The sequence below is a fragment of the Rhagoletis pomonella genome, unplaced genomic scaffold (genome assembly GCF_013731165.1).
Source record: "Rhagoletis pomonella isolate Grant_MI unplaced genomic scaffold, Rhpom_1.0 Rhpom_scaffold_00001, whole genome shotgun sequence".
Classification (NCBI taxonomy): Eukaryota; Metazoa; Arthropoda; class Insecta; order Diptera; family Tephritidae; genus Rhagoletis; species Rhagoletis pomonella.
Window position 1 is genome coordinate 9221587 of NW_023458555.1, and position 24387 is coordinate 9245973.

General features: G+C 37.4%; 1 protein-coding gene across 2 annotated transcripts in view; it reads right to left on the reverse strand.

Annotated features, from left to right (window-relative positions):
* The window catches only part of LOC118738186, a 34453-nt gene extending 10660 nt beyond the window's left edge, over positions 1–23793 (reverse strand). The window contains exons 1-3 of one of the 2 annotated variants that reach the window (XM_036469113.1): positions 23379–23793; positions 4080–4240; positions 1628–1814 (exon numbers count right to left, since the gene is read on the reverse strand). In XM_036469113.1, the coding sequence (XP_036325006.1) occupies positions 1628–1814; positions 4080–4165 (273 nt within the window). In that variant the 5' untranslated portion in view covers positions 4166–4240; positions 23379–23793. Of the gene's footprint in view, positions 1–1627; positions 1815–4079; positions 4241–23278; positions 23304–23378 lie in introns of those variants that run through there. The other variant, XM_036469121.1, reaches the window with a different exon arrangement.
* Between the last annotated feature and the right edge of the window lie 594 nt (positions 23794–24387).

Sequence of the window (24387 nt, forward strand, 5' to 3'; positions counted from 1 at the left end):
AAAAGAAAATTTTAGCTGAAAGTTTTTCCTGAAATCTATTGTTGGAGGCATATACTTAGTCTGATTGTTTCCCTGCTGCAATAAGCAAGTCAAGAATACCACTGTGACTGTGCTTCTGCGCTCTCCAACGCCTGACTCTTTGAATCTGACTGCACACATTAAGCGCATGAGTACGACATGACTTAGTTGCGCCTGTAGCGCCTGCGCAAGCTGTTTTTTATATACTGCTTCGTTTCCTGACCATCAGCGCCACCATCCATATTAGCACATATATGTAAAACCCCCTTGAGGAGTGGCTCTATTTGCATCTGAGACCAGCAGGATATTATGGAGGATGATATTATTATTCTGTTTCTATGCATTTTCTCGATCCACTTCGATATAGGATCAGATATGCCCACCTTCACAAGGAATTGGGTAATTGTTTAGACTGTCGCTTGTTTCATTGCAATACTTTCGCTGAAGATTGATCTCTGCAGGCAGACTTATTTCGTGGATTTCCGCTTGGGAGTTTACCAATGGAAACTAAGGTCCTAAATCTGGATCCAAAGATACTGGCTTCAGTGCCTGCGGGTGTTTTAAGCCGTCTGTGTACTAGAAAAGGGGGGAAAACTGGGCGTGTTTTTTTTTTGATATTTCTACCGTTCCGGCATACCTTATTCCCTAGTTCTATTTAATTCAGTGGGATTCGTACAATTGCTTTCAGAAGAGACTCAGTTGTTAATATCGAACTGAACATTTTTTAACACCTGATGCACATACACAACCTTCTCGGACCAGCGGTGGCTGCTCCTAAAGACATATATTCGAAAAATTTGCATATTCATCGGCCAATAATAAAACCATTCCTGGAACTGGCAATGTACATACATACATATGCATATATAGAAGTACGTATGTAGCACATACGCTCAAGGACACCTCACTCATACACACAAACACGCATGAGCACACATATGTACATCCACCTATAATTGTATTTATCCTCTGATGCGTACAGCAGCATGTAAATTGCGATTTATGTCAACCGGCCTTCAATGCTGCTGCTATACACATACATACATGCATACATATGCACTCACGCGATATACATACATACATACACATGTGACGCCTTCAGGATTCAATTACTCACATTTCAGTGTTAAGTTGCTCTTTTTTCACAATTATTCACTTTTTTCTTCACTCTGCATCGAATAATACGCAGAAATTGCGAATGCAGAATGAAACAGCAAAAAAAACAAAAAAGTGAAAAGTGCTGCATAAATTGTAGAAGAAAAAATATGGCAAAACGAATTGTTAACAACCACATATTATAACGGCTTCATATTTATGAATTTTTAACGCCAACAAAGCGATGCAGCCGCAGCTACACAGTAGTTAATAGAATGAAGCCCACACCAACAACACAATTTGCAGGAAAATAACTCAATTAAGGCGTGACTCGCAAACTTTCATATATGTATGCCATTTACTCGACACATACTCGTACATACATACTCGTATGTGTAAACTGATTTTATTTGATTTTTTTTCTGTTCATGAATATATATGTATCTGAAGGATATGTGTAAGTACGATAACACGACGCATCAGACAATGATGTTACATATATCTACTGACTCACCGTTTTTATCCAACGATTCCAGCAAAATTTAAATTCCTCCCTATCAATATAGCCATCACCGTCCGTATCGAATACTTCGAAAATCTGCTGCAATCGATCCGCTGGCACATCGTAAATGTGTCCTTTGTCGTTGCGGAATAACGCCCGACAGATGAGCGTAAATTCGGCTAAACTTAGGCGGTCATCGCTGCGAAAGCAAACAGAAAAGTATAGCAGTTTAGTAGACGTTCATGCATACAAACGTGCATACATACTTAAATAATAGACAAACATGTGCATTTATATAAAAGTGCGTATATTTGTATAGAGACCTATCTATGTACAGGCAAAATTAAAGACAACAAGTTAAATGTTTGCTTTTAACAGAAAAGTGTTTAGCAACACAAACACAAAAAAGTAGTCTTCCTTATGAAGAAGCGATAAGGTCCGACATGATCGTAAATTGCTCAAATTAATTTCTCAAACATTTAAATTTTTCACACACAAGATTTGGAACAGTAAAAGGGCTTACTTGGGAGGCTAGCTTAAATAGTTTTGTATGTATTTTTCATGAAAACTTAATCAAATACAATCGCTTATTAACCGGTTTCCTAGGTATAATCTAATAAGTACTTATGTATTTGGTTTTTCCATTAAGTTTTCTTACTTCAAAACAGTTTAGCTCAACGGCAGGTTGTTCGTGAGCTGAATCGTGTAGGAAATATCTTCGTCAGTCCAATTTTTTTATGGTTATTTATTGGCAGAGGAAGTGGTCTATCGTCCAAAATAATTGCATGGCTCTATGCCACCGCAGTTAAGGCTATTATGTTGAATGGAGTTCTCGTCTGGTGGAATTGACTAGAGAGAGTTTCACTAGTTAGCAGCTAGAGCGCATACAACAGGCTGCTCTCAGTGGTATTAAAGGGTGCAAATCGGACCACTCCCGCTCTGGAACTTACCGCCATGCTAAATATAATACCATTGCAGGTAAGACTGCCACACCAAGGACTTAAATCAGGTAATATAAATCACCAACAGGGATCAGCCGGTAGCGCCACTGACCACCAGTGGTCACTCTGCGACAGCAAAGTCCTTATGCTTTCATAGCTGCAGCCCTCCCCTATAGTGCCGTTTGTGATAAGTCACTGTCCGTTCGGAATTCAAGCTTTCAGACTACAAACATGGGCGCAATTGTCTGCGAAGCTTATATTGAAGTGTCTTGGCTCGGTGTTTAAAACCAGTGCTAAGGAATACTAGGCCACTTATATTAGCCACCTTCGTAGCTTGGTGATTGTCTCACGGCGTTGCAGCTATTGAGTAGTTCAACCTCCGTTGCATTTCCTATTTCCTAGCAACCATATTAGGATAATTTCAAATTGATGAATTTATTGGAAATTCGGGCTATTCCTCCACTACAATCCTCCACAGTTTGTGACCTAACCACGAACTCGCGGATGCATGCTCCTTCATATACCTTACCGCCTGGAAAATTATCGTGTAGTCCGGTATGATAATGGATGACTTCAGATAAACACCTAAAAACTTCAGAACACATACAACCCCCATCCCCTAAAAACCGCCTAGGTTGAAGGTATGCCTACATTTTGAGTAGAATTGACTTCAGATATTTTTCCGTACCTCTCCTTGTCAGTTCGTCGGCAATGTCCCTGTGTCCAGGGACCCATACAACAGTCAAGGAGCATTTTGATGTCAGCTACTTTAAACGTCATTCCTTTAGGTTTAAGAGATTTGATAGCAGCCTGGCGCTCGGGAGTAAATAGCAAAAGGCCGCACTGGAGGGGCGGATGTTTAGAGCCTCCGAGCGGCCTCTAATATAACTTTTAGCTCTGCTTGAAAACGCTACAATGGTCCGGTGAGCGAAAACTGAGGTCTAGCGTGAGTTCTTGATACGATTTCCGCAGTCAATCGCTGGATTCTGCTAAGTATTTTGAACTTCCTCTTATCCACAGGCTATCTTTTGAATCAGACAAGGGTTTTGAGCTTAACCTGCTCCAGCAATTGGCATTTAGATTATTCACTTTTTTAGACTGACGCAGAACACTTTATCCAAGTTCAGCCTTGGAAAATAAATCCTCTAATTACAATAATAGACTAAAAAAAAATTATCAAATAGTTTTACGAAAGATCTTGCTAGTGCGAAGAAGAAAGTGCAAGGCAACTGTTTTGAAAATTCGGTATCCGCTTTTAATTTTCCACTTTTCCCTCACAAAAATCACTGTTATATAATTTACTGCAACTGTCAATCCCAACGACGTACGTGTCATTAAAAAAAAAAGCTACAAATTTTACGCCACCAGATTTATTGCCCGCATATTTTAAAGCTTTTTCCACACTTTCAATGCAATACAATTTTTCAAACTCTGCTCCAACATCAATAAAATTTTCACTAAATTCTTACAGCATTTTCTTGGTTCAAAGTTTCTTTTCCTTTTTTTTTTTTTTGAACACTCACCCGTCCTTATCGAATGCCGTAAAGCAAGCGTCCATTGCTGAACCGTTCGGATCGTCGATTACAATTGGCGGTGTTGGTGAGTCCATTCTCACGGAAATGTCTCGCTGCAGCCAAATTTTATACCGTCAAGAGGGGCAACAACAACCACAACAACAATGCACCTGCAAGTAGAAGTCAAGTGAAAGTTTAGAATACATACACAGGCAATGCACAAGTGCATACACACACGCACACGCACACACACACACACAAATACACAAGGAAACACACTCACACCCTCCACACGTACGTGCAGTTGAAACCACAAATTGGAGCGCAAACGCGTCTTAGTTAAAACCTCTAAATGCCACTTCGTCACGCTGACACCCACCAAGGAAGCGGGAAGCAGGCAGCAGAAATTGTTCGATGACGTACTAAAAATTAAAAATATTCAACCGAACACTTTAAAGGAGAACTTTGCTTTGGTGGCGCAATGAATGTGGCAGAGTAGCGAACTCCACCGAAAATTGCACTGTCGATCTAAGACTGCGGCAGCGCGCCAACTGTTGGCTAAATGTTCGAACGGCAGCGTTTTTGTTGTCACCAAGCGCAGCTTTTTCAAGCTGAACGCTTCAATGATTTATCGAAATAACAAAGCGCACCAACACCCAACGCAGCGGAAGTGGCTTAGGTGTGGTCGTCATGGAGACTACTCGTTCGACTTTTGTGTGACGTACGTATGCAAGTATACTCCGACGGCATGGCATGGGCTACTCAGCCAAACTTTGAAGCGTTTTCATTCAGCGGATTTGTGGGATTTTACAATTTAACTCAAATAAGTGGCTTCAAACGTGAACAGCGGCGGTGCGAGTTTGCAAACGAGGCAGGTAAAAACAGCAGCAGCAGAGGCGTTAGAGGCGGTAATAGGCGTATGCGACCGACCCCGCCTGCCTGCCGCATCATCAAATGAGTAATGCGCGAAATGATAAATCGTTTGAAAGCATTTAGGCAAATTTCTTTATGAACGAATGAATTTAGGGTACACCGCACGAAAATGTTCATTGTCATGTGATTCGGTTTAGTTTAGTAAAAAAAATTAATAGCGGGTGAGCGCTTTTAGATACCTCGTAGGGGAGAAATACTTTTTTGGTTTTTGGGTTTTTGAAATAAGCAAGTTTTCTGAATAATCTTTAAAAGTCTTTTTATGTAAAAATTTACCCAAGCAAATTTTTAAATTATGAAAATCTTCTTTCTTTGAGTGTTTGAAAAAGCTAATTAATTTATTGTCTAAAAGCATGTAAACGAAAATTTGCAACTGTCGCTTAGACTTGCTTAATGGCACATTCATCGCCGCAAATTTCAAGGTAACTCAAAGTTATTACACTCGTAAGCAAACCGCAGTAAGCAGTAAACGAAAAGGCGAAGTTGCAGGCAGGACAATGTAAAATCCAAATTTCGTTCGTTTTAATTTCCTATGTAGTGGAATAATAAAACCCAACACTGCACTAATAGAAGTACACAGTCTGAACGGAAATCAGAGACTTACATAATTTTTATTGAAACCAAGTCAGCCTAGCGTATCGATCTCGTGTAAATGTTTTGCCTATGTAAATCCTTTACTACCTCAGCGACCATCTGGGCTCCCGGTTGAATTTACTTTTGTCCTTGATCTATGTAGCAGATTCCCCATTTTGTGAACGCCACAGCTGTCTAAGTTGAGGGCGTCGAGCAGACTTACTGGGAACTTAATAAGGTTGGACTAGGAATTTACAAGTCCGAAATGGGAAAGGTGAAAAGAGTTTCTGGAGATTGCTTTCTGCGAAAACGTAGAAGGTGTCATGAATCCTCGCTAGGAATCTCGCTACAGAGGGTTACTTGAGCGATGAGGCAGGACACTGGACTATGAGTAGTGAGGAGTCATTCCCCAGAGTAAATTTCCTTAAGGGAAGTGCGTGGTAACTGCGCTGATTTTTCTGACCTTCTGGATGACCCTTACCTCACTTGGGCGATGGTAATCTATTGATTGCACATACAAAATTTTCTCCTGCTCAAGAGCGAGTCCAACAGTACTATATTGCTTTTAGATCCAGGTACGATCGAACTTGACATACTTGGATCCCGAATACATCGCAGAAAATGAAATTTGTGTTTTAGTCTTTGGAAGTTCATCTATTTCGCCGTTTACGATTACACGTCAAACCAAATATATATATTATAATACCAAATAGATAATATTATACATACATATATACCAGTATAAACAAGGTTGCTAAAATTTGATAAATAATTTTACGCAAAATCAAAATTTGCCAACTTCTTTTTGTTCTGGATGTAATTTATTTACAAACTCCCAAGCCACCATGCAAGCAGACGGATTACCTAACTGAATAAAAAAAGATGAAAATTCTGCGGTAGCATAGGTAAAACCTCAAAAATAAAACGATAAGTCCACCCACCAAAGGAGTACTCGTATTTTGGAAATATCATAGAGAAAATAGTGAATGGTGGCAATCAAAAGTTGAATGAAGTGTGTGACATTATGAGCACATAAACACGCACACACTGGTAGACCAAAAATAAATATAATTTGGCAAACAAAAAAAAAAAACGTATGTCAAATATGGTTGAGGTGAAAACATTTTGAGCGGATTTTCCGAAAGATGAGCATAAAAGCTGTTTTGTTGTGGCACGCATGAAAACTCGCATTCCGAGTCGGAGAAATTTACGTCATCATTTCAGTTGAAGTAGGTATCCATTAGCGGTGGAGCTACAACTACCCTAACCCCCGTTTGGTGCTAAAAATATGCCAAATTTTAGTTAGATTTAAACTTATTTTCCATTCCCATTATCATGCTTATATATATATATCCGATTTAGAGCGCAATTTTTTTTTTTGCCGCCAATAGGCATTGATTTCCCAAACGAAGGATTAACGTGAAATTGAATAAATATCAGCGCAAAAAAAAAGAAAGTCGTTAAAAACGGAAATAAACTAAATGCTTGGTGGGGCATGGCTGTGTTTGACAAAGTCACATTGAGTGTGTGTGTGTATAGGTGGCGATGTACATACATATATATATATATATATGTACGTATTTGCATTCAGGTGTTTAGCGCTTTTTACGCTTCATTGCGTTTGATTTTTGTGCGCCACACAATCCTCTGCTCGCGATGCGCAACTCTGCTACATTTTTAGTAGATAAGTTAGTAAGCCACTTTTTGGCATTGAAATCGTGACGAAGTGTGGCACGTGGTACTTACCCTCCACTTACTCGCTCGCAAAACTACTCGTACGTTGGCAACACATTGCTTTCCCTTCCCTTGCGTCGCAACCAATCAATTTCTAAATAGTCTTTCGACAATGTGTGGAAATTAGAAAAGTTTCTTTTTTTCACTTTTCCATTATCGTGACAATCAATGCGCACGCAATACTTGGTTTGGGGTACTCATTGCCGACACCACAACGAGTCAAAGGATCTGCCATGACAAATAATAAATGTGCCACTATTCTGGGGAAGACGCTAGGTAAAGGTTTTTCTTTCGCTAATAGAAAGCAAATCACATTTTTTGGCGGTTTTGTGGACCAAGGAGCAAACCTGTGTTTTACCGAATTTTAGTTACAGGGTTCGCATTCGCCAAGACCTAAATTTGCTTCAAGGATTATCCGTTAGCTGATTCATTATCTGTTTCCAGAAAGTGTTATTTCTTAAGGAAGTCAGACTAGGAAATGAAATGCCCTTTCCTTCCTGGTACCACTATTATTTAGTATGCTACAGGCTTCACATATGCCCAGAACTTCAGCCTGAAATATGCTAGCATGGTTTTTCCAGCGGCAGGAACCGATTGGCACCAGGCCCCTCGGGGTAGACCCCTGACCCTGCAACGCAGCCCATCTGTAATTCGTCAGTATAGACACAGATGGCTTCGTTATCGGCAGCTTGGCCTCAATCGAGGCTTTTTACCATATAGTAGATAAGTGTTTTCATTTGTTATCAGTCTAAGGCTTAAGATTAAACCATGCTTGAAGGTCTTCGATTTGTACAGCCCAGGCTCTCTGAGTCGTACATCTGAGTTACGTTTAACAGAATTTAAGGCTTTTAAAGCTGCCTGATGGTATAAAAACACGTGAATTAATTGACACTCTACGCTTCCCGTATATACTTAAATCCGCAAGATTCGCTTGGGAGCAACAGCTTTCTAGACGGAGAAAATGTTGTAGTTCTAGTTGTTCCGAGTCAATAGGAAGCCTTATAGCGTCAGTATATAGAAAACCGTATAGCGTCAGCAGGCACCGAAAGATTTTATTTGGGAACCAATAGGCCCTTTTTCTCTTTTCCTTCCCATAATTCGCGTTGCCAATATAAAAGACCTTACCACTATTAGTGTACATGGCTGATGTAGCTTTTTGGACACTAAAATGTGCTAATTGCCTAGTTTAAGTTCGTATCCAGTATGAGTCCCATATATTTCGCAGATTCGTTGATCTTACTTTCAATAATTGGTATATATCACTACTGGTGGAACCTTATGTAAGTATCATTTTGCTTGACTTTAGTCCTAGACCGTTACTGCTGCCTCGTTTATCTATCGTCTAATTTTGCTTGACTCGGCAGCCTTCCTCCTCTTTTTTTATCACAAATCAGTAAACCAATTACTGCCGGGCCCTATATGCGAAGAGATAGCGCTGCACCTAGATATACTTGTATCATCCTGCTTCCCAGAATTTGATCTATAAATATCAACAATCACGAAAAGATGCCAACATCCGTAAACACTGTTGTAACTGCCGGAGGGTGGAATTTCAACCAAACTCAAAGTCCTATCTCAAAGGACAGAAACTCGGCAAGTTCAGTATCCAAGAAAAAAGCAAAAGTTCAACATCGAAGAACTTGATCGCACAATTGCTACGCACTATCTCAAAGGATATTAACACCAGTAAAAGTTCCATCTCAAGGAAATTAAACAGAAAGTCTACAAGTCCTACCTTAAAGGACGAAATGCGTTTACGCGTACCTCTTTAAAGTACTTATTTAAAACAATTACTGGAATTGTATGAATTTATATACACACGTAAATTACCTTTTTTTCTGTGTATTAGTAACTCGTTTTCGATTGCCTCGTAGGCACGCAAAGATCTTAATTGCAACCGTTCACTACACTACGCCCTCACGAATACGGACCTCTACCCGCTCTCTCGGTTATATTCTCACACACGCTTTATGTAAACTTCATTAGTTTGAAATAATTAAAAAATGAAAAACTAAAATCGAATGGCCTTATTCATAAAAAGTAAAGACGTTTTTATAAATTTTTCAGTTAATAAACCTTCTTTTATTTCTTTTATTTTTTTATAAATAAAGCCATAACTCTTTTATTTCATCAGAAATAAATTATAATTTTTAATTTATTCGCCAAAGTGCGAATAATCAGGAAGAGAAAATAATTATTATCTTGATTTTTAATGATATCAAGAACATAAGCTTAGGTTAGCTTATGAGAGCTTGTGTGAAGTGTATCCTACATTCACTCGAAGGCATAGTTTCCAATTCGGAGTTCACTCTGCCTGCGAGTGTCGGGGGAAGGCAACTTCATTAACCGGGGTTCCTTTGCAAAGAGAAAAGAAAGAATAGCCAACTACTAACCAACTGAACCAATTCATATTCGAAAAGGAGATTGTAGAGCTCCATGAGTTCACTCTGCCAGACTGGTGGAAAAGTGTGGTCCTAGTGGTTCCAGTCGTTCCGACTGCAGACCACGAAATTGGCGTAGGAAATGATCAAATAATTCCTTATCAGCAGCTTCCACAAAAAAAAAACTCGTTGGTATCGCAGCCGTTGCAGGATCGGTGCCCTTAAACAAATTTATTGAGCCTCAGTAGGTATTTCAACTATTTCCTGTCCATATGTAAACGCGCTCATAATGCCCGTCTTGACAAAGTTGAATATTGTCTATACATTCAAGAAATATTATAACAATTTAAACTTAAACGGCAGTATCAGCATTGGCATCAGTTCCACATGCCCAAAATCGTTTTGTGGTATGACCTCCAGGGCGTATGAGCAATGTGCGATGAAAGCGGATGCACGCAGGTACTTGTACATACATACATACATACACATTAATGCATATGCTTGCATGCATGTGAGTCTGTCCACCAACCTGCAGCAGACCGGCACGGACCGTTTGTGACAGTACAGGACAATTAAATGCTTTACATGCCCTTTGAATTGCATACATTTTTGGGCAGCAGCAGCAACAATGCAACGCCAGTAATGCCAACCGGTCAGACAAAAAACAAACAAAAATAACAAATTACCGAAGCGCACTGACAGCAGGTACATAGGTATTTGTGCGAACGAAATTTATGTTGTAGCGGACAATGGTTTTAATTGCTTTTTTATTTATTGGTGTGCGTAGCGCGCCAACCATACACACATACACACACACAAACACGCACGTGTGCCTCCATCGAAAACTGTGTGCGTAAATTTGTTAAGGACATTTTAGCGCATTTATCCCTTGTCCTTTTGGCTGTACATGCATCTGTGTGTGTGCGAGTGTATGTGTGTGTGTGTGTGGGTCTGCTGTTTGCACGTGTTTGCAATTGTAATTGCTAGGATGGGAATTATTGAAAATGCAAATTTGCTTTTGTGCAATTTTGCCTTGAAAATTTTTGCCGCACAAAGGTCACACATTGCAGAGGCTGTCTGTCGGTAGTTGGTTTTTGGGTGCTGGTTGCCCTTTGCCGTTTTTGCAGTTTGCAAGTTGCGATTTGTTGTCGTCACAGCACCTGCTCTGCGGCAAACTTAAAGTTGTGACTATTGTTTGTTTGATATAATCTTTATGACTTCTAACCTAAATCCTAAACGAACGGGCCAAAACGTTGACTTAAATTCAATGGAAATATTTGTCGGCATGCAATGCGGAGATACTGACGCATGCGAAAGGTAATAAGAGGAGCGGTTGTCATAATACCTGCATATATATGTTTCTGTGTATGTAACTAGCAATTGCTATACAAAATCAGGTGCGATGCGGTATAAACTACATATGTAACGAGCAGGTTAGAGTGTGAAAAGAAGATTTACAAAGCGCTTTTTTTCATATAAATTTCGCATTTGTAAAGCATAGGTTGGGTTGAGAGGGTTGGCCCAAGACAAAGGGCACACTTAGACCTTGAGCTTTGGTCCTATCCCAGCCACTGGGAATATTAACTGCTAGGTCCCGGAAACATCCTGCGAGCCTGTTAAAAGTTGCGATCCAAGGTGTATCAACAAAAGTCTAGCAAAATCAGAGACGTTTTGCATGTAGGCCGCACTTCTTTTCATGTAGATGAAAATGAAGCGTAGCGATTGTCAAAATCCCATTACAGGACTGCACTCTGATTTAAATTGGAAATTTTTAATTCAAATAAATTGATCAGTTAAACTAAATATTGGCTATCAAGCGAAAGGTATTTGATAAATCTTTAATTTAGAAATATTTTTAATAGGGTTGTCACCTATCTAAATAGTAAAACCTAACTCAACTCAAATCAACTCAATTTAACTCAAATTAAACGAATTACTATCAAATTGGTTTCAAATAAAAAGTGCAATCTTTTTGAAAAGTTGCCATCTATCCAAAAGGCGAACTTAAAAAAAATTTTTATGAAGAAAGAGTTTGCAACAACAGCTAGTATTTACTAGTAGAAAAATGATATTGGAGATATACACATTCGTATATCGATATCAGGACATTGAACATGTCCTGAGAAATATTTTTGTCCCCCGAAATTTCCCGCATCAAGAAATATCAAGACTTTTTAATCCAAAACGGCTGGCGGAGGAAAAACATCTGGATAATCAGCATAATATGTATTGGTATATATGTATAAATATCCCAAAAATTACAGAGAAAGATTTCAGAGTCAAGTATTGAACTAAAATCGTAAAATCGCAATACAAATATTGCACTTTCATTTCCTTTGTTACAAAAGTTAATAAAGATATCAATAAAAAACTATGTAGATATTCATATCTATTTGCAAAGCAGCAGCATCGCTCATTGACTATTATGTAGAGCATATGCAATAAAAATGGATCCCAAACTAAAACCGAAATGAATCTGAATTGCACTCCATTTATTTGTTCACCAAGCAGCAGCAAGCAATTCGGTCGCCACAAACGCCAGTCACAGTGGATGCGATAGAAAAAGTAGCAAGCAATTGTGAACGAAAATACTATAGTTTTGGAACAAAAAAAAAAATAACGGAGGCTGAAAACAAATGCGCGCTTGCAAGCAAATACATTTGGCTGGATTTTAGCAACAGAATATGCGAGGAGAACTCTAGCGGAGCAAATCCATGCAATTTGTTTGCCTGCATACATGCATGTTTCCGAATGCACGTGTGTGTGTGTGTGTGTGTGTGTGTGTGTGTGCAGTTTATTGTTGCATCTCAGAACAATCAAAAGATATAACGGCACTTTATTGGCAGGTGCCTACAAATAGACACTCGAACGAATTTCGGCAGCAGTATGTACATACATATATATGTAGCGCAGTGTGTATGCGTCTGTTGGTTGCACACTACCATTGTTGATTGCAACTTGCAACAGCAGCAACAAAGCACAGCCACATGAGCAGTTGAAACATTCATTTGTGATTTCTTGTCGCACCGGCCTGATGGACAGCCGGCCGCTCTGGCAATATTTCGCAGTCATAGTGCGTTTGTGGCATGTGGTGGCAAATTTACTGCATCTATAGGCCACGCACACATGCATATATGTACATATGTATGTATGTATACGCACCAAGTTTGTGCGAGCATTTGTTACTTTATGTGACTTTGCCATATATTTATGGGCAATGTAAATGCAACAAGAACAACACCAACAGCAAAGCTTTATAAAATAAAGTCAACAATAAACATGTATGTATGTATGTATGTGTGTATGTAGCATGCCCCAAATGTTGCATCGAGCGTGGCATGAATACATTTGAATATGCATATGGAATACATAAATATTTTATGCGGCACATCACCCCGGAGAGATGCTCGATGCATATGTATGTATGTATGTATGTATGTATGTATGTATGTATGTATGTATGTATGTGCGTGCGTGCATGTGTGTGTAGCAATAAATTGCATATCCATTTGATTATTTGTATGCATTTGGCAGCCATCACACAGCTCAATGTGTTCGAGTGCAATTTTAACAATGCGGATTAAAGATGCAAGAACCCTCAATTTAGGCTACCCCAAAATTATTGGTTGACCAGTTCGGCAGGTCTTGCGAGTCTTTTGTTTGGTTATTTCATTTGTTTTTTTGGGCTGGGCTTTCAATTTTATTATATGTATGGAGCTTATGCACAGCGCATATTTGCGTACATGAATACGTATTTACACATGCAATGCATATACCTGTGTACATATGTACATATGTATGCATTTTTATTTGGTCAACATTTTTTTTAAGAGTTTAAGCAAGTTTGTCTATGTGATTTCATGAATTCGTCTTTATGACCCAACGAGCTTTTGTCCACAGCTCCGCCCGCTTGAATTCCGTTATATGTTTTTTATTCTGTGAAGTCGAAAAATATAATTTTATTTCTTTAAAAAGATGACACCCCCATCGAAATTAGTTTCGAAATAAAGCTTTCTTATACCCCTTTCGTTAGAGATTCATTTTGTAATATTTCAATAAATATAATTTGAGTATTATACTAAATACATGTCTCCATTGAGAAATTTATCTATTAAGATGTAATAAACCCAGTTGCTAAATCAAATATATATGTCTATATAAATCTCTCAAAAGGGGTATATTTATATCCATAGGGTTATCGGAAACGGCTCTAAAGATTTTGATGAAATTTTGTACACAGATAATGTTTTTGATTTTAAGGTTACCTGAATAGGCATTATCTCCGAGAAGACTCGTATAAGGTTGCCACCTATCAAAATTAGCTACAAATTTTAAAGATTCCTAATTCAAAAATATTTTTAATGGGGTTGCCACCTGTTTTGAATCGCATGTTTATTTAATTTTTTGTTTAGAAAAAAAAAGTAAAATATTACTATTTATGGGCACCAAGAGAAGGTTCTTAAACAATGCTTTCCCTATATACAAAATGTTATCCCTTAGGATAATAGTGTAAGGTTGCCACTTATTTTCGATTATAGACAAACATCTCAAACATCGCAATATGGCTATCAAATTAAAGATATTGTTGAAAACTTTGGTCAGAAAATATTTCTTATTCGTGGTAAATATGTATGATGTTTGAAAAAATTTTTCTGAATTTTTAAGTTTTAAAATAATATCTTCTTAATTTATTACAACCAAAGTTATGTAAATATTAATAATTTTCCTTTAAAACTAACCAAAATATAAAAACGCCTAAAAATACAAAAATACATGCTTTTTTAATAGACTAGATATAAATGTCCGCAACTGACTATTGGCATGTGAATTTGTGGTTGAAGATTTATCTTAAATCTACTGCCTTTCCAGATTTAATTTTATATTGTAAATTTCAAAAGGTTTATGTTAAACCTCGTCAGAGGGCTAAATCTTCATTAAATATCACAATGGATACATAGCATTAATATATTGTATATAACATTTATTTTAAATCGGTGGTGGGCACCGGCCTGCTCGCGGGCAAAACTCTAAATAGCTTTAAGAAAGCTTTATTAAAACCGATTTAAATTATTGAATAAATTGGGTTTGACGTTTAAAAAGGTGGGTGTCGGACGAAAGAAATTAAAAAAGGTTTTAATTTGAATATATTTTATAGAAAGGTTGCCAGCTGTTTCAAAATTTTAAATTCAAGTTGTTTATTAAGTTAAATTAATTTTTAAAGTATGGATATCGAAATGGGTTTGGAAAGGCTTAATTTCAGATATTTAGAAGGGTTGCCTCATATTTGGAAAATTAAATTTAACCTAATTTTTTAATTACATAATTTAAATTTGTCTCCTAATGTCAGGCGAAAGAGATTTAAGAGGAATTGAATTTGAAAATGGCTGCTCTCCAGGGGAACAGCGTTAACAGATAAGATTCATTTCATGAAGAAAATGAAATTTGTCAAAAAATTGCTGTTTTCTCAATCGGTGACTAGTGAATACTTCCAAAGAAACCCGAATACAGGTCCATACCAGGAATCTGCCTTTTTGACAAACATGCAAGGTAAGAAATCATATTTGAATATATCTGCTACTTACTCCCTAGTGCTTCCTACAGACTATTTATTACTTACTATTTAACACCTCCTATTAAATTCCTATTGAATGTCTTTCCCTCCGAACCACACATTTCTAAATTTGCAAAAGCAGCCGTCATTGTAAAGCAATTATTTTAAAAACATTTTAAATTTTGTCATCGGGTATGTATGTAGGAATGTACGTCGGTTCATACATATAGATACAATATTATTTTCACATAGTTAACCGCAAAACCATCACTCATTCAATACTAATTGCAGATGTTGCAAATTAATTTGTGGGCAACCTTTGAGTAACCCCACAACAACAAACCACTATAGCATACAAAAATACTATACATGTGTGATATATATAGATGTGTGTACAAACATGAATACATATACATACACCTTAGTTTGTAGGCAAGACCAATCATTTGTCCGTCAATCACAAATCAACTTTTCTACAACAAACAATTAAAAGACATTCATGGCGAAATTTTGTGGGGTGAATGTGTGAATGGTGTGTGATTCTGTGCGGCAAAACCACTATGTGCATTTGCATTAGTATAAGTTTTTACATAAGACCGGGTCGGTCTCTAAGCAAAAAAAAAAATATTTTTAATAATAATTAAAATAATGAAAAAATTTATTTTCTTCTAAGCTTTCTATTTGTGCATACATATGACCCGATTTGAAAGCACTTTATCCTGGAGAAGCGATTTTTTGGTGCTGCCTATAAGACATTTTGCTGGTGAAAGAAGGAACTCAACCCAATACAAAAATGCAATTTTTTATATTATTTGTATGATGCTTTGAAATCGAATCACAAAGGAAGATGTTATGAAGCTAAAATTCTCGTTTGGTGAGCTGTCATACTGGGAGAAAGAATTACAAACTTGTTTGCGACCCTGCCTAATGCCTAATGCCTTCAAAGCTGCTTATATTGATGTGCATATATGACCCGATTTGAATGCCTTTTATTCTTGGAAAGAAAAAATACTAATAGAGCAATTTACAAACCCATTTGCGACCCATCCTAATGCTCACACACATGTTTTATTCGTTTCAATGTTCATACTAAGCAAATGACCGCAAATTAATTGACGCAATTAGAAAAGGAAAGAATTAGCAACAACAAAGATAGCAGACGAACAAAGGCCAATAAATGGACGATGTAAAGGGGAAAATAGAAAATCCTACTACATACATACATATATGCTATGGAGGGAATCTGAATCTATGTACATACATACATACATTGCAGTTTTATTGTTAGTGACAATTTATTGCAAAATTTTTACAGACTATATGTAAATACGATAAAGAAGTCGAAAATATCAGACATCGAATTAGGAAATCAAATATATACCTACACTTTAGCGCCAATTTAGGTATGTTTGTGGCAAGCGTTTTTTTTTTTTAGTATTCATGTAAGTACTATGTACATATGTTAATACTATCTACACCTACTAACCAACCACCTAGTCAACTTTGAATGAAAAATGTTAAAAGTTCGGTAACATGTGGTGCCATCATTGCATACCGAACACATTTCGGTTTTTTTGGCATTTTCCACAATGAAGCGCACACATACATACACATCAAACGTACAATGCAGCTTCGCGTAGCCTTTAAAAGTAAATTTTCATTCTTTGTTTGGCGAGTGATGACTTACATTTTCGCAAAAAAAAAAAAGAGTTTTTGTCGAACAGCAATTTCCAGCGCTGAAGAAAAAATGGTGCATGAAGTAGTACACGTAATTGTGCATACACGAAAATGTGCATATGTTTGTGCAAACACCCCCCCCAAAACTTGCATATCGACCGAGACAAAAGACAGACTTACCTTAATACAGACACACTTGCATAACTACTACCTACATACATACATACATATATGTAAGCTGCGAACAAAAAATGCAATTTTTTAGCCACTCAGGTGGCTTAGTATGTTTGACGGTATGTATGTATGTTTGCATCACTGGTCTAGATTGTTGCCAAAAAAAAACGTTCGAATTGAAGCCAATATGTCAAAAGGCAAAGAGGACTTAGCGAAGTATGTGTAATCAGTAAGATAAAAAGAAGGCGGCGCAGAACGCAAAGTGGGTGAGAGCTCACTGACCAATATTCGTGTATACATATACATACATATATATATATGAGTGAATGTAATAATGTGATAACTTCCCTGCGTTGAAAAATATTTATTGATAAAAATTACAAATCGGGTGTTTGTTTCTTTACAAGATTTTCTATATAAATATTCTCATATTACTTTAAATACACTTTTTTCTGAACTTCACAGACGGTTTTTCGAATTCGACCACAGCAGACATTGTGAATAAAAATGTAGTGTTAAATAAAGTACAAACATAATTGAAAAAATCGTGTAAATTTGTTCTTATTGATATTTTATGTCCAAAAGTATTTAGTCACAAGTTTTGTTGACACCTAATGTAGGAGTATCTGGATCTGACTTTTTTTCGGCCATCGTCCCACAAAAGTAGGTAGATTTTTTTCGGACAAAATATGTACTCATTTTATAAAAAAATTTAAATAAAAATCGACACTAATGGCTTTCCTGATATTTTGAACAGAAACGACTTAATCGGTATTTTTTGCTTTTACTATTTAGGAAAGCCTACAGCATCCTCTACAACTACAAAATTACAACGCCAAAAGTAACAAAAAAATTGAGCAATACTAAATGTTTCTCTACGTGCTGTGAGGTCTAACTTATGGCGTTTTATTTTCTACTAAAAATTGTCTCAGTGCCTCTACGCGCAAATGCTAGGAATAGGGCAATGCAAAGGCAACATTTGTAGAAAAGAAAACGCCATTAGTCTTGTCCTCGCTCACTAATAGCCCCACCTCGTTGCCTCCTTCTGTTAAAAAATTATGCGTTTACGGGCCAGTTTCATGCTTTCTAACATCATGATGCATCAGCCTTTTCTTTTCCAAACTCGAAGGTTTCGCAAAGACGGTGCTAATATTTCTGGTCACTTTTACTAAAGCCACACTAATAAAGACAATAAAGTTGGTTAATGAAAGGCCTAAAGAAGAGAAGAGGTAATTAGCGGAATATACAAAGATGACTGAGATTCCAAGCTTCGAAAATTTATTCATCAGACCACATTACGCTTAATAGCAACTACATGCGTTCCACCGCCTCTACGCCTCCGATGTGATCGGCTAAACCACGTTTCTATCCGTTCCCTAATATACTAATCTACTCAAACCAAATCCTCGTTCTTGCAGAGATCAACCACGGTCTTTAACTTATTTTGAACTTTTTAAGATTTTCAAACTGCATTCCTGTTTGCCAGCATCTCAAGCTCTTCTCACTCAGAGTTTTATTGGTCTTTTTCCTTTGGCTGCACTTTTCGAAGTCCAGTGTTTCTGCATGGTCGACGGTCGAGCCTTTCGCAGCAGTACGAAATGATTGGGAGATGGAATCTTACTTCAAGGCAACGAAGAGCTGCTTATTTGGACAGGATTTCGAGTCGAGCGAGAAAATTCTCAGCTATCCTGTCTCAACGTCAAACCTTCCTTGCAATGCCTGATGCTACGTAAGGCCTTTGTTTTAGTTCTTCCGTGCACGTCAAACCAGTCACGAACGAACGTTTTATCCGTCTTCAATTCGGTTTCTCCGTCCTTGATCAAAAGGCAATCAATTGGTTTAGAAAATACATCTGCGCTGATGTCTGCCACTTCACATTGCCATGTTCTCGACGCGGTGAAGTCGATCAGAGGCCGAGACGTTTGACAGAAGACTGATTTTTTTCTTTTTATTTTCTTTATTTTTATTCTTATACGTATAAATGTAAATTTTTATGTTTAACATAAATTCTATCATTATTTTTTTATTTTACTTTACCCTTGTCTTTACCTTAAACTATTTATTGTTTCTTGTCTGCTACAAACACACATGTATAATGCATACCTTTACTCATCTTCGCAGACCTCATTTTCACAGAGAGAGTGAACGAAAAGGAGAAGCATCAGCTGCCAAGCTTCCAATCGCCACGGATTTAACTTAATTTGTCTGCCTATGTACATATGGGTGTGTGCCGGAGTATGTGTGTGTGCCAGCCATGATAAATGAAGTGAAAAAATTGTGCGAATTGGAAAATAAGAGGCCCAAATAAAAATAAAGAAAAACCCTAACAACAACACCGACAAGCATGCTGGAAATCGCAGAGCAGTAAAATTGTTTTGGCAACATATCAAGGTAATAAAATTCCGTAAATGGTTACAAGATTGATTTGGCAATGTGTTTATTTTCTTTTCATTTGTACGCTTGTGCACAGGTCCTTATAAACTGTACATTACCGCTTGCCCAGAGGCATTAAATCTGGAACAGATGTAAACAATTGGTAACCTGGTCCGTTAAATGGAGTGGTCAACGTCATAAAGCAGATAGGCTAACAGCTGCTGCAATAAAATATTTATTGTGAAAAAGTCCTGTGCAATTGTTATTACAACCGTGCGTTCGCGCATTTTAAATTTATCCTCTACTGGGCCTTCAGTAATTTGGGTGGCATAAAGGGGCATTAAAGCCATTTAACAAAATTCCAATACAAAAATTGAACTATGAAGCATAACACACGGCACTCGCTTGCCATTTAAAGTGATTTCTTATTTTATGTTTTTACAAATTCATTTCATACTTTGGGGTATTACAGTATAAGTTGGCGAAATACTTGTGGCTCAAAACCAATTAGGGGCCCTTTTGGTACCCTAAGCCTCTTATGGCTATGTTAAAGCCAAACCTCATGATTGTTAAATGTGAGTACTTTGTGAATTTTAATGGAATGGGAACTCATATTCTCCTAGTATCGTACTCCTGCTCCTCGTTAAAGCTAAACATCGTCAAAAAAAGCTGGAGGTCTACTCTGTATTGCGATTCGAAAAGCAAGTAATTCGGATTCGACTACTTGGCCCTATGAATATGTATTAGTCAGTGTCGCCTTACGAATCGTATTGAGTCTCGATTCGCAATATATGTAGAGTATACCCCTTGCTCTTCTGTTTCCTGTTAGTTTTCGTTTCAGAGGAAGGCTCCCACTGCGATGGAAAGACCAAATAGAGAAGGACTTGGCTGCACTTGGCATTTCCAATTGGCATTAGTTGGCGCAGTAGAGAAACGACTGACGTGCTTTGTTTAACTCGCCTAGCCTTCTAATATGGATGCCCCGCAACGTCGGGTCTGGGTTTTCCTGACAGTGCCTTTATGCCTTTGTGCCGATTGTTAAGATTTTATGTACTTTCTTGTATATAGTTTCGCTTGGATGTGACTATAGATCATTCATCAGCCACAAACTAAATATTCAAATAGGATCCAATGTTCAATTTTCATGCGCTTTCGGTACCCTTTTTCCTTGATTTTGGTCAGGAAGTATACACGAACCATGTAATCTGTTTCCACTGTTCACTTCCGTATCTCAATTGGCTCTACAATCATTTTTCGGTATGTGCTGAGCCTAAAAAAACGTCTCTAAATGTAAACAGGGTTTTCTGTACTTTTATTCCCTCTTCTTCGGTACCCGGAGCCCCCATAAACAGGGCTCTAGATCTTGTGTGGAGTACTTCTCTAGAAAGCCCCAAATATAAATGAATAGCCATGATAAGCGATTTATAGAGGTAGTTTTTTGTTCGTCATGAAAAGGCTCTGCTTTTTAATTGCCTCCGGAGTTGAAAGTAGCATCTATTTGGACGAGTTATCCTTCGCTTTATCTCCAGGCTGACATTATTGGAGGAGTTAATGCTGGACCCTAAGCAAACAAAGTCCTTCACTACTTTAAAGTTGTATCTTCTAACTGTAACATGTATGTGTATTGCCAGAGGTACAATGTCTCCTGCCAACTTTTGCCTCCCACTCTAAAACGGAGGATGCGGCATGTATGAATTTGGTTTTTAGGCCGACAATGTTAATGGTACATATCTTCATAAGCTGAAGTTGCGCTGAACGTCGCTCTGTATAGCCTATTAGTTTAGCAAGGATCGCAAATTTAGTTTTGGCTTCGTAGAGCAGCTTGTTTGTGTCGACTTGTAAAGCGTTTTCCCAGTTGAGAAAGTTTGAGTATTCTGAAATTATTCGGGCATGTATTCATCCGTCCATTTTCCCATTAACATCCGACTGGTTAGTCAGCACTTCACCGCCAGTTTTGAACAGCTCTGCCGGTTTTCCGTCGGCTACAGGGACTTTGTTTTTCTTAAGCCGCGTGGTCGCAGTTATCACCTGGTTGGCATTGGTATGGGTTGTACAAGTCTAAGTAGTAGATGGCATACCTACATGTCGTTATTTTAAAGCATGAGAAGTTATTCCTTCATATCGTCGGTGACACTGCAAAAACTTCTATGTCATTTATTACCTCTGGTGCTTGGTTAATCTGTTACCCCTATCTGATCGCTTCTGGCAATCGTTCATCTTCATCAGCCAAAGGTGGGCAGTTTTGTCATTTGTTTATTAGGTTACAACGATTTGCTGATGCATTCCGGTGCAAGAAAGAGGCCATCTAAGTGCCACGGGTACTAATAGACATAGACCGTTTTGCAGTAGCACCAACGATATGTAAAGTTTAATCTGTAACCAATTTTCCATCTTCGTTTCTGCAGGAATTAGCTCCAGTCCTGAAGCCGTTTGATTTCTACTTTATTTTCTAATAAAATTTTCGTTCACACTCACGTCTTCCTACCTTTCTTTCCTTTCCGTGGCTATTGAGTGAAGGGTGGCTTTTTAGCAGCCTACAGCGCACTTCGAAATACCAGTTGTTCCTGCTAGGGTGGCAGCAACCAACTACATCTTTCGCAGCTGTACGAAGAGATTCGGACAAGGGTTCGTACGTCACAAGATATTACAGGCTAGATATTGGATTAACTTCCTCCCGGCTCTTCTTTGAATGTTTGTTCCCCTTTAATCTGAGACTGTTTGAACACTGGTAAATAGTTTTCTTTATCTGTTTTCACAGAAAACCTAAATTTGCTTTCGTAAAGGCCGTTTTCTCAAGTAGCCTTTAAAATGTATCTGCCCTTTAAACATAAATTTTGTTGATTCTGAGTTGGTGGTCAAATTTTGTTCTCAAACAATGTGTTTGAAGGGCAGATAAATTTTAAAAGCATCTGAAGAAAACGGTCCTTACACAATCAGAATAGGAATATGACTCAAACTCTGTCAGCTGATAAACTCAAAAAACTGTTTTTTTTCTTTTTGATAATTTGTTAGAAACTTATCAGGCTACTCTCGTATTCTGGCACAGCAGCGCGCGCCCTCTGTAGCCTATTAGCGACGTTTAAAATAAATAGCGCCATCTCACGGCAAAAATATGCAACACTAACACAGAGCTGTATTTAGACACTGAACAAAATTCTTTTACTTCGTCAGAGCAATGTACAATTTTTTCATCACATACATACATATTGGCATATTTTGCAATCAATTTGCTTTACACTGCTTGTTAGTTATTTTAGTTTTAGGGTGCAAACAAAATGCCTTCCTCGCGCTTTATCGCTAAACTAGCGTTGTCATGCCAACATGTAAACATATATGTAAGTATGTACCTAAATATCTACTTACCCACTGACAAGCTGTTATCAATTTGACATTAATGCATTCTCATGCTCAGAGAAAGTGGAAATTCTCGTCAACGCAACACATTTACACACACACACAAGCACTTTGAACTTGAATTTACGGAACCGGCAAACTTTTGGTGGGGGCCAAGGGGCTACAAATAACAAAAACAAAAGCTGGGAGCACGCGAATGATTCAATGTGAAAATAATTAAGTGTGTACTTATGTGCCCGTGTACATACTCGTATATGCATACGTGTGCGTGCGTTTGTACGATTGCAGCGGACCTTGAGATATGTATGTAGATAGAATAGAATCACACATTTACTTTGCACAACGTTTTTCCATTCCCGTGTAGGTATATCGATTTATTCTTTGGAAAATTTTTGTTTACATCCACCAACAATCGCAGGCGTTTAATACCATACATACATACATGTTTCACAACAACTTACACTGTGACGTAAACACACTGTCTACCATTCACTGTCACCTCAAGTCCGTTTGGCTTTCTCTGCAATATTTTTTATAAATTTTTTACTTCTTTACACTCACATTTTTTATTTCAAGGTGATTTATGTGCACGGACTATTGGCTTCTGATTCCAAATTTTTTGCGTTCACTTTTGGCTTTCCCGCTCCCGTTTGTCGTTAAAAACTAATAGCTCTTTAATAAATAAATTAGAAAGAAGCGATAAGTATCGAAAGTGAATCGCGCGACCGGCAGCCGCTGAGCGTATGAGAGCGTTTTATTCCGCCGGTATTACGTTCGACCGGCAGCTTTGTGGGGCTGCTAGCTACTAAAGGGCGGCACTGTTGGCGCACTAGCGAAGCAAGCAGCTGTTGCTGGCAGGGTAGCCACAGCACAAAAAAAAACTATGGCTAATTTTCGCTTAATAAATTGTATTCTTTGACTTGACGAGATACATACATTCCTCGTCATTTTAATAGCGTCCCCTTTTTATTTTTAGCATTTACAGTTTTCTTTTTGTTTATTTAATATTCATTAATTTTTGTATAAAAGTATAGTATATTCTACATGTAAATCCCATTTTAAAATTTTAAATATTTAAAAAAAATGCCAACAAAGAGGTGCGCTATCCTAATGACCTGCAATGCATAGGTTTATAATATCTTTAGAGAATTTTCTGTTATGCCGTTTTGTAGCCACTTCCATTTTAGTGTAATAAAGTACAAGTTTCAGAGACCGTGATTCGAATCCTAGAGCAACGAAATTTTTTCCTTTTTATTAACTAAATTTTAATTTAATTTTTGTATTGTATTTTTTCCTTTTTTAATGTAGATTTTATATTTTGTTCTTTTAAAAAGAAAAAATATATATTTTTAATTATATCGAATTTTTTGAAACTTATTTTGTTTTTTTTTTTAATTAAAATATAATTTCTTTTTAAAATTGATTTTCCTTTAAGTTTTAGATTTTTTGGTTTTAAAAAGAAAAATATTTTTTTTTAATTTCATTTAATTTTTATGATCTTATACTATTATTTTTTTCTTTTTTTATTTTTATTTATTTTTAATTTAAAAATTTAAAATTAAAATAAAAA